Source organism: Lipophrys pholis (genome assembly GCF_963383615.2).
Source record: "Lipophrys pholis genome assembly, chromosome: 20".
Classification (NCBI taxonomy): Eukaryota; Metazoa; Chordata; class Actinopteri; order Blenniiformes; family Blenniidae; genus Lipophrys; species Lipophrys pholis.
The window spans coordinates 17,283,757-17,300,536 of NC_137648.1; the positions used below are offsets into that span (position 1 = coordinate 17,283,757).

Consider the following 16,780-nt stretch of genomic DNA (forward strand, 5'->3'; position numbering starts at 1 on the left):
TCTGCTGTGTCTGTGTGAGCTGGACTGGCTCCGCCCACACATGCCCATCTTGGGAAGAGGAGGGAGTGCTTCCTCTGGTGGTGCCATGTGCCTGAGCAGAGCTGCCTAATTGTGGGAGGAGTCAAAGGGAGGGCCTAAGTTGATTGGGATTGGCTAAACCCTCGATGACACTATAAAGGGTTTGATTTCTGATTGGCTGGTTGGAGCAACACACTTTTTAAAAACTGAAACAAGCCAGGAAGAGAGAGGACAGACTGTCTTCACTTCTGGGGCGTCATTCCAGTTATGGTGACGATTATTACTGTTGGAAAACCTTTAGAAAGTGAATTTAGCATAATATGACCCCTTTAACTAACTAGCAGCAAAGTGAAGAAAAAGCAGGTTAAACATTCTGTGTACATGATGGAAAAACACTATATAAATGAATTTGTGCCTTGATGAGAATCTCTATGTCATGAGCTCATGTGACGGCACTCCCCGCTCAGCGACAAGACCCACAATTCCTTCTGGGCGATGAATCAAGTTCAAACAGACTCTCCCAATTTCATTCTCCTGCTTTTCCCATGCCGTTCCACTTTGCGATTGTTTAGATCAATTTTGCAGTGGATAATTTCTGCTGCGCCGCTCGCTACCCTCCCATGAAATTGGCACTGAGGTTGCCTTCAGTTTTCAGGAGAGAGGAAAGGAGGAGGAGAGATGAATGAAAGTGAGGGAGGGATGGAGGGAGGGGGGGAGAGGGAGCGAGCCCCACAGGCGGTGTGCTGTTTTTAAACCAGGAATAATCAGCTGCATCACAGAAACACAAAGAGAGACGGTCAAAAGGAACAAGGTGGAGAGGAGTCAAAGGCCTGGGGCGCTCTTCACACACAACTACATCTGTTGATTACTGGTGATTCAAAGATGTCACACCCCGGGATAACAGCACTGTCAGAAAGCATGTACATCACAGGCGGAGACCTGGAACCACTCACTATAGCAACTAACCCAGCGCAGCATCCCTCAGCACTGTCACAGGCCTTTAAAGGGAAGACAAAGCACACACACCGCCTCACTATGGCAACAACAAACACACACACACACACGGCACCGAGCCCTTTCCTCGACAGGTACACGCAGATGTTTATTTAGTATTTTGATTGCCGCGACTGAACTCGGCTGCAACGACAATAGAGGGTAAAGTGTGACAGGAGGTGTGGCAACAATCAGCCGCAGCAGGGCAATTTCCCCCCCCGTCAGGAATTAAAGGGGAATTCATGCAGGCATGGCCCAGATCAAAAGTGCGAGCAAATTACACTAGAGTGATTGACACCCCGAGCGATAATATTCCAGACATTACCAGGCTTTTTTTTTTCTTTTCTTCTTCTTCTTTTATGAGGATAAGTTGGGGCAGTTTAAATCACTGAAGTCTACGTTATGTTGAGCCGCGGGGAGTCCAGCGTGCGGGGGAAAGCTTTTGTGACAGATTCAGTCCACAGGACTCCATCTGTCACTCCGCTCCTCCCGAGCCCGGGCAGACATGTACCGCTGCAGAACCAAACCAGTACAGAAACAAAAACTAAAGATCTGGAACTACAAGCAAGCACCAAAGAGAATGTGACACCTGCTAAAATACAGCAAATAACATTTATTTTAATTGACAAATTGCATCGACTGCTTGTCACTGAACACACAGGGATTCTGGAAAATTTGGATTCAAAGAAGAATATTATTTAATATTGTAATAATTGTGTTTTCATTCTGTTGTTTCCTTCATGGTTGAATGTCTTTTGTTTATCCCGATCGAATTTTGCAAAACTACAGTAAGTCGATGGACACATTGGATACTCCAGGTGTGAAACAAACCATATCGTAATAATGTCTAATAAAGTAATAATTTCCCTATAGTGCAATAACATATTCGATCTTGTCAATGTAATAACGTTTTGATCGAGGTACCATTAAAAAAAAAAAAACTTTCAAAATGTAATAATTGTAGCCAATGTTATAGTAATACATATCAAAGTCTGCTTTTTTCTTCATTTTGAGAAAAAAACCCACATATTTTTTGTGTCAATTCAAAGTCCAATACATCATTGGTGGGCTCAGTGGTGTAAAAGTGGCCTCTCAAAAGTCCCATTTTATTCTTGGTTTACAGCCATAAAGTCAAGTTTCCTATCACAGACCAAAAACATGCATTTGAAGTGGTGTGAATGTATGTTTCTCTGTGTGACCTGTGCAGGCTGCACCCTATATCTATCTATATATATATATATTTTTTTTTTTTAGCTGAACCAGTTGTTTCTTTCAACACATTTGTCAAGCAGCTTCAACATATGTGTGTATTCTGTGTGTGTGTGTGTGTGTGTGTGTGTGTGTGTGTGTGTGTGTGTGTGTGTGTGTGTGTGTGTGTGTGTGTGTGTGTGTGTATGTGTGCTTAATGGTGCATCCCTTCCACCCCGAAACGTCGGTCCACTCCACTTGCTCTGCCGGCGTGTTTGGCAAAATGGCCTCTCGCCACCAGGCTGCATCACACTACATTACACCGCGCCGCAGCAGACTGTGAGGACACGGCGGTTAGACGGGACACCCTCAGCCAATCGCAGATTTGGATTTAAAGGGACAGGCTTCGGATTGAAAAAAAAAAAGAAAAAAAAAAGACAAAGTCATCAATGTCAAACTTTAAACTCAACATTGGATCCAATATGTCCCATGATGCCGTTTTTAGGATATTTTCTTTCTGCCACATACACTAATTGACATTATGTTGGACCGGCTCTTAATCTATTAATTCTGCAGTCAAAAAAAAAAAAAAGAAGTTAGGACTCGTTCGAAATGAACTTGAATTCCCCAAAAGAGAAAAAAGAACTAAACAACTCAGCCTCCCAAACACATCCCTCCTGCTGCAATAAATGACTTCTCATTTTTCCTCATTATTCATGGAAGAGGGACCCGGGTTTGCATAAGATGCACTCTTTAATTTTACGATGTATAAGTCTGTTATGACAAGCAGTATAACAGATGAAAGAGCCCCGAGTGCTAATGCACAAAATTTATTCACATATTTAGACAAATGATTAGTAATAAATGAACTATTTAAATGACTAAACCCACACTTGCAGGAAAAACAAAACAAAACAACAACTATACTTCACTGTAGTTGTTTATCCTCCTTTGAAAGTTCATTAGCTGGTAGCAGTGGGCAGTCGGCACACCCACAGAAACTCACAAGCTTTGGTTAATGTTACATTGTGTTTTTGAGGGAAATAAAATCAGTGAACGTCCCTGTATGATATATAGTTAATTATGTACGACCTTTGGAATATTTAATTCTAGGGGGGGAAAAAAAAGTAAATACTATCAGACGCGCAATGCAAAATAAGGAAGACTTCGTTTCAACTTGAGATATAAGGATCTACTTGAAAAGGTTGTTTTGTATAAGATCATGGAGGAAACACAGAGAGAAACACTGACATACATACAGAGTTTTTGAAATCAACAACTAACCTTTTCCTTTACCTGCTGGTACAATGGGCTGTCTGTGAAAGACAAAAACAGCTTAAATAATATCATCAAAGTGTGCCTCAAAATTATTGGAACTCCTCATAGGGACTTCGGCTCCATCTTGGAGGAACAAGTAGCTCGAAAAGCAAAACGAATTGAATGACTGATGACCGAATGCATGTGTGTAAATGTACACACTGGGAAACCGCACATGAACTGCCCCTTGTGCGATAAATAACGGTGTCTGAATCTCAATCTGAATAACTCAAGGGATCCAACAACGATTCATAGTTGTATCCTCCAGCCTTCCTCACCTAACCTCAACAAAACACATGTAATCCGACTTAAACCAGCAGTCATGTCTTTAGACTTGGAGGAAATTCAAGTAGTCAAGCCCTGGGAGAAGATGCAAGAAAGACTGCCAAGTGTTATTCCAGCTCATTAGCACTGATCAGCGATCTTCACACCAAAGCTTTATTTATTTATTTATTTATTTATTTATGTATGTATGTATGTATGTATGTATGTATGTATGTATGTATTTATTTATTTATTTATTTATTTAATATCCAAACATGTACACAAAAACAAAACCAGAAACAAGAGAACTGTAACACCACTACTTCAGCTCGTCACAGTAATCTTTACAGAAGTCTCTTAAGGGGCTTCAACATTATTCAAAGCTGCCGTTTCCACCTCAAGGTTTTTACACAACAAGGTTTTCAAGTGAAATTGCAAAACTTTTGTTGCATTTTGAGCCTCCGTTTATGTGACAACCACTGAAAACGCAACTTTTTGAAAACGGCTCCCAAGATGGAACTTTTGAAAAACGTTCTGACTCTGTGGAAACAGGGGAAAACACGACTTTGCCACAGCCGCGGTAAATAGTTCTTCAGCTCACGCGTCAGTAGACGCACCGCCATGACAACAACAGCCTCCATCCTGGCAAGACTCCCAGTCAATATTCTGCACTTCTCTAATTTCATAGTTGAGAGTCGCCCGTATTCGCCGACTACGTCATCTGTCCACATGATTGTCATCATTAATGTACATGTCGTCTGCGCTCGTGTGTGGCTTCTTTCCCAACTCGTGGCCCCAGGTAGAAGATCTCTCACTTTTAGCGTTTCTGGAGAAACCAAAATCGTCAAAACATTGTCGTGTAAAAGTGAAACCTCTCTGAAACAAAAATCCAAGAACGATGCGTTTTCACTTGGAGGAATGTTGTCGTATATAAACGGGGTCTAAAGTTACTAAAGGAGGAGCGCCTGATTATTCGTGGACATCAGTTAGTCTTAATAACTAACAGATGTTAAACTCTGCTTTACCAGGTGGTTTGATTTACAGTGCGAAAGAGGAAACAGGCTGTGGCTTCCAAACATTCATGTGAAGTTAAAAGGTCAGGTTCGTTATCAAAGATTAAAAAAAGAAAAAGTGAGAACTATAGGATAAAATCATAACTTATTTCCAAATAACAGTATTTTTGAAACTACAGCAAAGCATCGAGGAGAAATATCTCCTTTAATTAATCAGTCTTCAAAGTGTGTGGAAAACCACACCTAAAGTCCAATAAATCAGAAGAGAATATGATTAACAAAACTGCTCACACAGTTAGGAGGGGGGGAAAAAAAAAATCATAAACTAAGGACGCATTACTGAGGATATTTTACGGGTAATCGCCAAAGAAAACCACTGGGAGTGTTTAATAGAGGAAAAAAAAATCCATACAAATGACATGACCATGAACTTCGCAATGATCCATTATTACACATGCCAGCTGCAATTGACAGACACTGGAAGGCTATTATCAGAATCCCTTTATTCTCTATGGTTATAAAACAGGGGAAAATAAGCCAGCCATTATCTCTGAGCACCATAAAGCACACATTAAAACATTTTCTTCTGAAGCAGAATGAGCTCCCAAGGTCAACTCTTAGTCAAGTCATCTTCTTTTTTTTTTTTTTTTTTTTTAATACAATTTTAGGTTGAGCTTCACAAATCCTATCTTTCATGTGTACTTTTCATCACAAGATGTTGGATGATTACTCTGAATGTCATCCAAACCCGTGTCGTTTTGAATCAAGGGAAAATCTAAAAAAAGAAAAAAAAGAAAAAAAAAAGCTCAGCGCTTAGCAGAAAGAAAAAAAAAAAAAAACACACACACAAGTTGGCAGGAGTGGAGAAACCACCCTGTTGAATCTTTATTAGCTTTAGCACCAACTGCTCTGAACATATAAGGGTGGCTTTGTGAAATGCTGCTGAAGCTCTCAAATCTCTCTCTGGGCTGTAAACACATCTCTGCTACTTCTTCTTTTTTTTTCTTTCCTTGCTGCTTACAAGCTGTTTTGTTGCCGGATATGATTATTGAAACGCTAAAATCTGCGACAGCCGGAAAAGCAGATAAAGAGCGTGGAGAAATCCCCGTTTGAAAATGGATCCGCGGAGTTAAAAACCATAGCTTAACTGTCATTTGTGATCAACTTGTTTCAAACACCCCCCCCCCCCCCTTTTTTTTTTTCCCTCCCATCTGAGTCCCTGCGGTATTCCTCCCACTCGGAGGCTCTCGTCGCTCAGGCTCAGATTAGCTCCCCTCAATCCCAACAAACAAATTTAAAAGAAGAAAGAAAGTGCGAAAAAAAAAAAATAAATAAAAAGACGCCTTGGTGTGTTTTCATGTCTGTGGGCACATCTGAGCGCTGTTATCTCGCGTCGATTCAAATGAGATTTTCCACACTATTTGATGACGTGTGCGGTCGACTTCCTCGCCATCCGAGGCTAATCTGGCTCAGGTCGGGACTCAAACGTCTCGGCGGGACTCCGGCGGCGACTTGGCGGGGAGGTTTTGGGCCCGTCTCAGGTTCAAAGACGAACCCCCCGATTTATATTCCCCAAGCAAACGTGTGGGACAGAGAAGAGGAGGAGGAGGAGGAGGAGGAGGAGGAGGAGGAGGAGGAGGAGGAGGAGGAGGCTGCAGAACAGGACACCCTAGTGTTCCTGTCAAGTTTGGTGTCTGACGGCACAAACGGCGGCCGCCGCGGCGACACACCGCCGCCACTCTGCTGTAAATACTCGGCAGCCCCGCGTCTGGATCTTTGAAGATAAGGCGTGCTATTAATAAACAAACAGAAGCAATTACTGGGAGGCGGCGGCGAGGAGGGGGGATTGGATTAGGTCAGGATGAGCGCCCGTCTCACTGAAGTCTGAACTGATGAGCTGCAGCACTCCAAAGACAGAGCAGATACCGATCCCTCCTCGCTGACGCCCCCCTGCCACCACCACTGCCACCACTATCACCGCCACCACCACCACCACCACCACCCCACCGCCTGCAGCCCCACCGCGAGATAACTCCTCCCTGTTTGTGTGTGTGTGTGTGTACCTGTGGTCAGTCATATTTGAAAATCCCACAAAGAGTAAATGTCAGGTCTTCTGCTTCTAAATGTTTCATTTTTTATTTATTTTTATCTTAGACTTTGACTTTTCAATTTACGTACAGTTTCTCGGCGACTAATACACACGGTCAAATGTGAGCGTTGTTTTTTCCTATTCGTTACTGAGGAATTTGAAGTTAGAGAGGCAAGCTTGTAACTCCCAGTCCATGTTCTCCTTGCTGAGCAGGCTCGTCTCCAGTGTGGACATTTCACCCATGATACAAAGAGTTTTGGTGGAGACGACCTGGACAAGCTAAAATCCGAGATCCGCCGAGAACAGCAAAACTCCAGAACTTTTCCTCTCTTCCCAGACCTCATCAGATTAGATTGTCGCAACTGTAAAAATGTACCTGCCCGTCTTCACCTGTTACTGAACGGAGTGAAACATAACCTCAAGTTTCAAACAGAACATAGATCCTTTGAGTTTGTAATTCTGTGCAAAGTTTTCAAAGAAACTAGAAGAGGAAGATATGCATTGAACAGTGTTGCCAAAGTTACCTTGAAGACATAATCAGATTACTGATTGCTAGTTAGTCTGATTACTTGTTTTAAAAAGTAACTAAGTTAGAATACAAGCAACTTTTTAGTTGCTTTCAGAAGCTGCCGAGAACACCCCCCACCGTCTCAGCATAAAAAAGGAAACCGGTTTTGCTAAAAACTCTGAAAAAAGGGGCGGGACTTCCTGCTAATAAATCTTTTAACTCATTACAAAAACAGTGTAACTTCTCTGCAGTTGTGTTCTTGTTGCAATGATATGGTTTAGTGACGATGTTTGTTAGTTCCTATTCTGTTGTGTCAGCTGAACGCGCCATTAGAGCGAGCTGGTCTGTGATTGGCTGAGAGTGGAGCAGGGGGCGGGTTAAGTGAGCGTGCAGACACACTGCATGCACTGCATGTGTCCGTTTGGAGGACAATGAAGGAGCGGCCCGGTTCTGTTTAATAATAAAGCGGCTTTACAAACACAAAACTCGTCCTGTTGGACGCTACAATAGTAACGAACAGTAACTTGCAGAAGTAACTTTAATCTGATTACTGGTTTAGAAACAGGAACGTCATATGAGAGTAACGTGTTACTAATTAACGCGTTACCGGCATCACTGGCATTGAATTACATGTCACACTATTGGAAAACGCTGGACGCTGAGAACAACCTGAACCAATAACCGGAGTGCAACTACCAAGTACAATGGTTGGTTTTGGTTACGATCGGCCGTTTTGATGGCGAGTGTCTTACACCTGCAGGATATCACGCTCCGAGACACACAGAAGATGTAAGAGTGTGTGCGTGTGTCAGTGATGACAAAGATAAAGGTGCAGTCATGGGTCTGGTCGTGTGATGCTGCAGAGAGAAAAACAGGAGAGTCTAACTTCCTCCTCCTCTTCCTCCTCCTCCTCCTCCTCCTCCTCCTCCTCCTCCTCAGTGTCACTCAGTCAGATTAAGCAGATCTAGTTAAGATTCCCACTGTGGCACCAGGAACTCCTGTCAAAGCCGCCCGAGCACCGCCGGTCCAGCAAGCAGTGGCGATGAGTGACACCCGGCATCATGTCTCATTCTCCTCAGAGACTCTGAATAGTCAATAATTCATCAGGAAGGTATACTCTGCACGATCGCAAGGTACGGCACGAAGTGGAAACTCTCTCTCTCTCCTCCCAGCCTCGCCTTATCATTCCTCTCTTAGCTTACATTTCCTTCCCCATCCCTTTCTTCTCCCCCCCTCCCCCTCACTCTCTCTATATTGCACCACTTCAATAATTCAAAGTGATATATAAAAGTCAATGAAATTTGCCATACCTCGGGTCATTACGATGCCTGCCAGGGATTTGTGTCGGGCGTGCGCAGGACTGCAGCCGCCCACCAGCGACCGGTACTTCTCCCTCACCAAGTGGAATATTGAATCGGCAAAGTCCTGAAAAACACAACGGCTCCCTTAATTTCCACCACACACAATCTGCGGAGACCCACTTCCACTGCCCCGGTCCGCCTTGTCATATTCAATCGGTCGGATTTTGTTCCGGCGATTCAGAGGAGATTCGACCCGAAGGTCAACTTACCTGTTAAAAATAAACAAAACCACCAAAGAAAACGCCAGAAATTTGTAACAATTGTTAAAATCTTTGAATCCACACATAATTATAATTGTACCAACTTAATAACAGGACTACTTAGTTACTTTTTCAGGTGAGAAAACGGATTCATCCCACTCATGAGAGCTTACAGAATAGACACACTGAGGTTTGTGCTCATTTCGTCATAAAATGAAGGCCTAATTCGACCAGCGAGGGAAAAAAAACCCAAATACCTGTCTTACTTCTGTACATATAGGATGCTCTGTAGTTTTTATTGAGCAGATTTACATTGAAAAGCAAAACCAACATAGAAACTAAGCAAAAACATGGGAAATGTTCCTCAGTATGTGCTTACACAAACAGCATTAAAACACTGAAAGTTTACAATATGTTCATCTTGAGCTCCAAATGTGAGTCATTTTGTTGTTTTATGTATTGAAAGTCTATTTGGTGGTGTTGTGTATGTTTAAAAAAAAAAATATATATATAATAATAATATATATATATATATACAGTATATGCATGCACTGTATACAAGCACTCAGATAGGTACAGTACATGCACCCACATACGGTACATACACACAAATAAACACACACACACACACACACACACACACACGACTACTTTAAGTCCTGCATATCGTCACCGTGCACTTTTGTCAACAAACTGTCCTTCTAAACAAGCCTGCACCAGTCCATATATAGTACAAATACAGTAAGGGAAAATGCATTACAATTCACCTATAACGCAAAGCTATACAGAGTACTAAATGTATTTAATGGGGGATGAGAGAGGAAGACATTGAAAATAGTGTCAATATCATTTTAGTTCAGTACAAATGATCCCAATTGTGTTCGACCAGTAAAGGATAAAGAAATAAACTTTAAACAGAGAGAAATCCAAATGGTTCCTTTAGTTTTAGTGCGAAGAAGTATGAATGCATTCCCGGAAGTTTAATGCACTTTTTTTTTTACAAAAGCTGTTAAGAGAAACCTATAATTGCGGTCTGTAACAGAGCAATCTAATTGCCCCGGCAATTCTCTTCAGACTCATGTGTCTGTCGGTCCGGAGGAGCGTCAATTTCTGCAGCATTCAGTTTGCATATATTCACAAACTCACAGTGTGTGTGTGTGTGTGTGTGTGTGTGTGTGTGTGTGTGTGTGTGTGTGTGTGTGTGTGTGTGTGTGTGTGTGTGTGTGTGTTATAGAAACATTGCAGTTTTTGTCTTATTGGAACTCATTTGTCCTCATTTATGTTTGACACCCCATCAAAAGAACTAATACGGTGTGTATTTATATGCAGAAACCAAGTATCTATTTTCTTAAAGTGCTGATCAATTCTTAGGCCATCTCTTACCCGGGGGCAGGGTGAGGTAAGCCCGAGTCAAATACCACAAAGTGTACAAACCAAAGAAAAACCCGACAGGAAACCCGACAACTAAAAAGAAGTGAGCACAAAAAGAATGAATAACTTTCAAAAGAATAACTTTCGGGGGCGGAGGTTAAGGTCAGTTAGAAAACAGTCTGCTTGCTCTGCTACTCTACATTTTTCTGCATAGAAATGTAGACTATGCTGGGGTTTAACATGTATATTTGACATCAGAAACTTACATAAATCTTGTTTGAAGGACACTGTTTCTGAGTGTGAGCTGTTTGTTTACCGCAAACAGACTCTAAAAGAATTTTAAGACGCGTCTTCATCTTCTTTACAAAGATTTAACCCACGTAACACACTTCTCCTCGATCCCCCGGCTCAGGCTGCTCTCGTTAATTTCTACCATTTTAGCATTGAATCATTAATCGCTCTCCAAACATATGGCGGCTATTTACCCTTGGCTGACTGCGATCAGAGGTGAAAGAGCCAATCAAAGAGGCTTCCCTGCTTCTTGTTAACTTTGAAAACTGAAGCTGAGACAAAGGGAAGCTCAGAATCACAGCAGAGAAACGATCCTGGGCTAAGGTTCTGATTGGACAGAAATAACAATGCTTACAATGATTAAAACTAGATTACACTGTGGGGGGGGGGGGTGTTAATCCAACATGGGCTGCCAATAGCTCCGCTGAAGTGATCCGGCCAAGTGGAGCCGGAGCCAAACCTGCAGTGCAACTTTAAAGTAGCTTCCTTTGCGGCTTTGCTCATCAGAGGATGTTGACACGCGTCCCGATACCATCGCTCCGCTTTCTCTGCGGCTTCGCTTAAGTGGGTGAACATGTTGGACGTCGTTTTTTTTTTTTTTTTTTTTCCATCCCTCTTTTCATTTCCTCTGCCATCTGCCGTTCGGAGGCCCCGAGCAAAGCCGCGGTTTCCCCCCCACCCCCGAGCAGCTCCGCGCCGCAAAAGAACAAGCTCTCATCCCAAAACATGCTCCGGCGGATGAAGTGCTAAGTCAGCACACGCTACTCGACATCCACCAAATCCGAGCGGCGTGCATCGCATTCGCACCCCTTCAAACCGTTAATGCTCTTTACTCGAGAGGTAATTAAGGGGTTTAGTCTCTGAGCGGCCCGCAACTTGAATGGATCGCCGGGGAGATGGCAACGGAGCGGGCCTTCTGGACAGACTGAAGCCACGGTAGCTAAAAGGACATCAACAGATGCCACAGTGACAGACGTGCAGTGAGAGGGAGGAGGAGGAGAGAGATTAAGATGAGGAGGGCGAACGAATTAGTGAGCATATTGCACATTATAGCCCTCGTCAGGGCTGTGAAATACTCTCACAGTCGGGAGCTGGCGGTGGAGGTGCTCGCAGCTTGTGGTGCGTGGGCCTGTGTGTATGTATGCACACGCACATATTGCTGCGCCGGTACTGGTGTCAGCTCGAAGCTTCGCCCGGGAAAGAGTGGCAAGTCAACACAGCGAGCGGGAAACGGCGACAAACAGGCCTGTTTTCACTCATAAAATCTCGGAAAAAAACACAGTGGGTAGATGGTGGGCGAGCAGCAACCAGTAATGTTATAACGCTCAATTACTGAATAACCTGCCAATAGTCTAATAAGATTATCAGAACAGTTTGCCAAAATTGCAATCAATGTATTATTGTGGCGTTTTGCCTTTGTAATGTTTATAGCGTATTGTCAAACACACAACAGCACCCACTAGTGGCCCAACATGCTAACTACATCGTTTTCAGTGTTTCTGCCATTTCTGTGTAAATCTGAGTAATAATCGCAAAACATTTCTGAAACGATGCTCTTTCACCACTTGAAACGTAATCATATCATTCTTCAGCACATATAAGCTACATTTAAAAATACTTAAATAATTGCAACTTTTAAGTGACAATGATACCACATTGATTTAAAAAAACAAACAAAAAAAACCAACTGAAATACAGAAATAGGGTTGCATTACTTGGAAATATAAATCATTTTTTGCATGTTTTGTGAAATTTGCTTGTGGAAAAAATAGTGAATGGGACAGTTGTCATTTTCATACTGTTTGTAAACTGCAACCTTCTTATGAAACACAGATTTTCTTTATTTTCTTTCTTCAAAAAAACCGTAGCCTAAAATCGAGCTCCCGTTTCGTCGGCTCAAACGAAAACTTCCATTTACAGACCTAATCTGTTGGCGTAAGCCGGCTGATTAAGGTGCCATTAGCTGTAAGCGTTGGTTAAAAACACCTTGATGAGTCTCCGGAGCGTGATTCTTGAGAGAAGCTCAGACTGAGGAATTCATTACACAGTCAAGTTAATGAAGTCATGAAGGAAATCTGGCCCAGAGGATCCACTCAGAACCCGATGCGGCGGTTTCAGATGCGTGTCGATTTCATTAAAGGCCATATCAATTTTCAGTTATTAGAGCTGGTTTATTATCAGGACTGACAAACTGATACGTACATTAAAATATGGTGACAAAAACTTAGAGTGAAGATTTAGTCTTCTGCTAAAAGTACTTCATGTTCAAGAGGAGTCGATCTGTTTATGGTGCATTAAATAGCCTTATTTGTAAAACTGTAATGCTTATTGTTTTAACGGTGACTGTCAATGTTAAAAACTACCAAGTCCAGGAGAATATCGACTGGGAGTCATGACGCTCTGGCCGCCATTTGTTTTATTGTCCATCTATTGAGCATGTGCAGAACAACTATTTACTACGGCCATGGGGCGCATGCGCATTAGCAGATCTTTCAGAAAAGTTGAGTTTCACCCCGTTCCCATGGAGACGGAGATGGAGTATTTTCCAAAACGTTACACCTTGGGAACAGTTTTTTTTTTTTTTTTGGTTGCATTTTCAACGACTCGGAGCACAATTGTCATGTAAACAGACAAAGTCACAACAAAGGTTTTCATTATTTACTTGAAAACATTTGTAAACGAGGCCTAGTGCTGCCCTCTCAATGTTAACTGGAACAGTACTGCTTATCCAACTAGTTCCAGTCTTATCACGTTTTGTAATTGTATGTTCATGTAAGATTCGGACTGATTTAATGGATGCAAGATTTTTCTCTAATGGGATGAATAGCGTAGCGTGTTAAAGCTGGACGACACGTGGTTCAGTTTTCTTTTACCAGTTTTTTTTTTTTTTTTACTTAATCTGTGAAAAGGACAAATTATCCTGAAAAAAACTTCACATTTTGGCAAATTGGCCAAAGAATCCTGAAGGTGTCCCTCAATACAGGTGATTATTTCTTTTTAATGTAAAAAAAGAAACAGACTCAGTTTTGTGTCTGAAACTCGAATCATCCCAGCAGTAGTGCAAAAGAACCAGCCTTGTTTTGTTATTCTGTGCATTTCAGCAGCCCCACTGAGGCTGAGTGTTTGAGTCGCTGCAGCAGCAGTGAGGGGGGAAAAAAAAAGAAAAGAAGAAAAACCTGCCTTGTTTCTTGTACCTGAAAGTGACATCCAATTAATTCGAACAGGATCCTGCTTGGCTTGGCAGCGTCAGCTGGTGTCGGTCACAGTCTGAACCCCGAGTCAAGTCCTCCATCCTTCCTAAAGGCCTTTTCATTGATGACATTACAGAGGTGAGAGGAGGTGGCAGCTCAGAAAGGCCCGGAGAGCAAAGGTGGAATAGACCCTGGCAAACAGCCCAGCTCTCCCTGCCTGCCTCCGTCTCCTTCCCTGAATTCATGCTTCCTCTTGTTCTCACCTCATCGTCTCAGTTTTTTCTACTCCTTGTCTGCTCCCTTTAACCATCCTCCCTCCCTCCTCCTCCTCCTGCATTGTCAGGTTCCCCTCAGTCTCTCGTGGCAGCTTGTGATAGAGGGCAGTGATGTGCCAGGAACAAGAAGCCAACAATGAGTCAGAGCCTATAATTTTCTCCTCCCGAGAGTCGGAGTGAGGAAACAACATCATCTACATTACCTGACTTAAAAAAAAAAAAAGAAAAAGAAAGAACAAACAGGCTGTGATTTACAGCTGCAGCTCCCTCCAGTCTCTTTCTGTTTATAACGGCTAATATCGAAACACATAAATCTGTCTGTAGCCGCTACCTGCTCTCATTTTCCTAACACACACACACACACACACACACACACACACACACACACACACACACACACACACACACACACACACACACACACACACACACACACACACACACACACACACACACACACACACACACACACACACACACACACACACACACACACACACACGCGGAGCGTCTTTCCTCGGTGCGGAGGCTGCGCGCCACCTTCAGTTTGGGCCTAATGTGGCAGAAAAACGGGGCCAAGGATCTCGCTCCTCCGACAGATCTGCCACGCGGCGAGCGAAGGGGGCAGGCTGACTTCCTCTCCGATGAGCATCAAGGTTAGCTCCGCTCCAGAGTGGCCACACTGGGGCGGGGGGCGGGGTGTTTTTTCAGTCTATTTCAGGTAAGTGACGGAGGCTCTACCCCAGGATGCATCTCCAGGAAACTGCTGCGGTGGCGCTGGTGTGGCTCGCTCCACCTGGTGTCTCTCCTGCATTAGTTCTGACCAATTTACTTAGCAATTCCTGCCGGCGTCCCCGGGGCGGAGGGAACAAGCAGCCGCGGTTATTCAGGAACCGCTACAGCTGCAGTGGACGAGATTTATTGCGGCAATATCACATTATCGGCCCGGATCGGGAGGAGACGCTGAAGGAAACATTAAATCTGATCTTCTGACGTTTGATCTCATTTACACTTAATCACCTGGCGGGTCTCCAGCCAATACGGCAGCTGATTTCACACAACAAGCACTTAAGATGATGTCGGAGGTGATCTGAGGTGAGGCGATCTCTGATCTGACACATATTTTAGACAGATGGTGAAAAGATGAGAGGACACATGCATAAAATTCACTCCTCCTGTGTGTGACTATGGAAATACAGAACTGGAGGGATGATGGCATATCTTTTGATTTTTAACTCACTTTTAGCTCCATTGAGTTTGACTCCTAATCAGTTCCAAATTACACGTGTTAAAACAACACCAGCCCTTTAATCTATGACTTCATCCATTCATTTGATTGGTATTCAACATTATTGCCTGTCTATTTCAGAAAGCTGCCCAGAAGCTAAATCGTCCTCTACAGTGATCACTTCTCACCAAGAGGTTTAACTGCCTTCATGTCAGGATGCCATATATTATCTCCTCTGAACTGGATCGACTGTCTACCATCATATTAAAGGGATTAGGTAAATATTGCAGAGAAAACAGATTTTTCAACAAATTCCTTAAGAGAAATGGACACAACACAACATTGATGCCGAGTTGAGATATCGGTGTTGATGGCGCGAAAAATAACGAACAAGCATTAGCCTCTACGCCATGGTGTCAGGGTGAGTTTATAAAAACATACCTAATGCAACAGCTATCGAAGTTTCTGGGACATTTCACAGTTTTTTGCATCATTGAATGTGGCTTTTTGTTGAAATTGTAGTCATTTTTGGTAGTATTTGTTTGGTTTTGTGAAAAATATGCTCGTTTTGTGTGCATTAATGCTTGAGTTAGGAATAGAGTGATTGAATTTAGATTGTAAAATGAATAAATAAATAAAGATATTTAGAAGTTGGGAGAAAGATCACAACGATCCAAAAATGTTTGGAAAAATCTCTTAGGGTTAATCCTCATAACAGATTACTAATGGTTACAAATAGATTAATAGGAAGATGCCTTATATTAAAGTCTGCAGAGAAAAGTCGAGGGTAGCCAGCTGGTATAATGCCTCTGTGTACAATAACAGCAGCATCGCTGCATTTTAGCGTTAAAACAGACACAATCACAAACCACACAAATGCTTTCTGCATTATAAATCACATTACGTATCATAATCTATTAGCATCATCTCCTCCCAGTATTTTGCATGATCTGGTGCACATGCCTGATGTCGTGGCTCAGTTCATGGATGTGTTCTCTGCGCACAATATCTCATTTTTGCACACATTCTATGTGAGCAGACCTTTGGTAGATCAGGCTCATGCAGTTTGCATATTCTACCTTTTCGCATTGGTTTTTACACACAGTTCCAAAATATGAAAGTGTGGTTAATTATGTTTTTAAAGTGGCTGTATGTGCGAGTGTATGCACCGGCGCTCTATTGCCCCCTCATGCAACCTCACGATAAATAAAATGAATGTAAAATAAGAAGATAAAGTAATGGTAAGAACCTTCATCGATTTGCCGGCACATTTTTTTCATCCGTTCATTTGCCCTTCCCTGCTTCCTTTCCTCTGCTCCCTCCCCGAATGTTTGTGCACGTAAACAGTTTGCCGTCCTTCTCCAAGGTAATGTGGAATGTCACCAGCAATCCTCCTGCTGCCTTCCCTCTGAAGTCAATATTGTGCCAGAAACACAAAATGTCAACAGGGAAATTTTCTCCGCTGCTGCTTGA

At 42.8% G+C, this 16,780-nt stretch overlaps 1 protein-coding gene across 1 annotated transcript in view; it reads right to left on the bottom strand.

The window, feature by feature from the left end:
* adarb2 (adenosine deaminase RNA specific B2 (inactive)) overlaps window positions 1-16,780 on the bottom strand; it is a gene marked incomplete at both ends in the record, with an annotated part of 200,587 nt that overhangs the window by 27,494 nt on the left and 156,313 nt on the right. Inside the window, one exon of the mRNA XM_080489089.1 lies at window positions 8,701-8,815. Within this exon, the coding sequence (XP_080345215.1) occupies window positions 8,701-8,815 (115 nt within the window). The remainder of the gene's footprint in view (window positions 1-8,700; window positions 8,816-16,780) is intronic.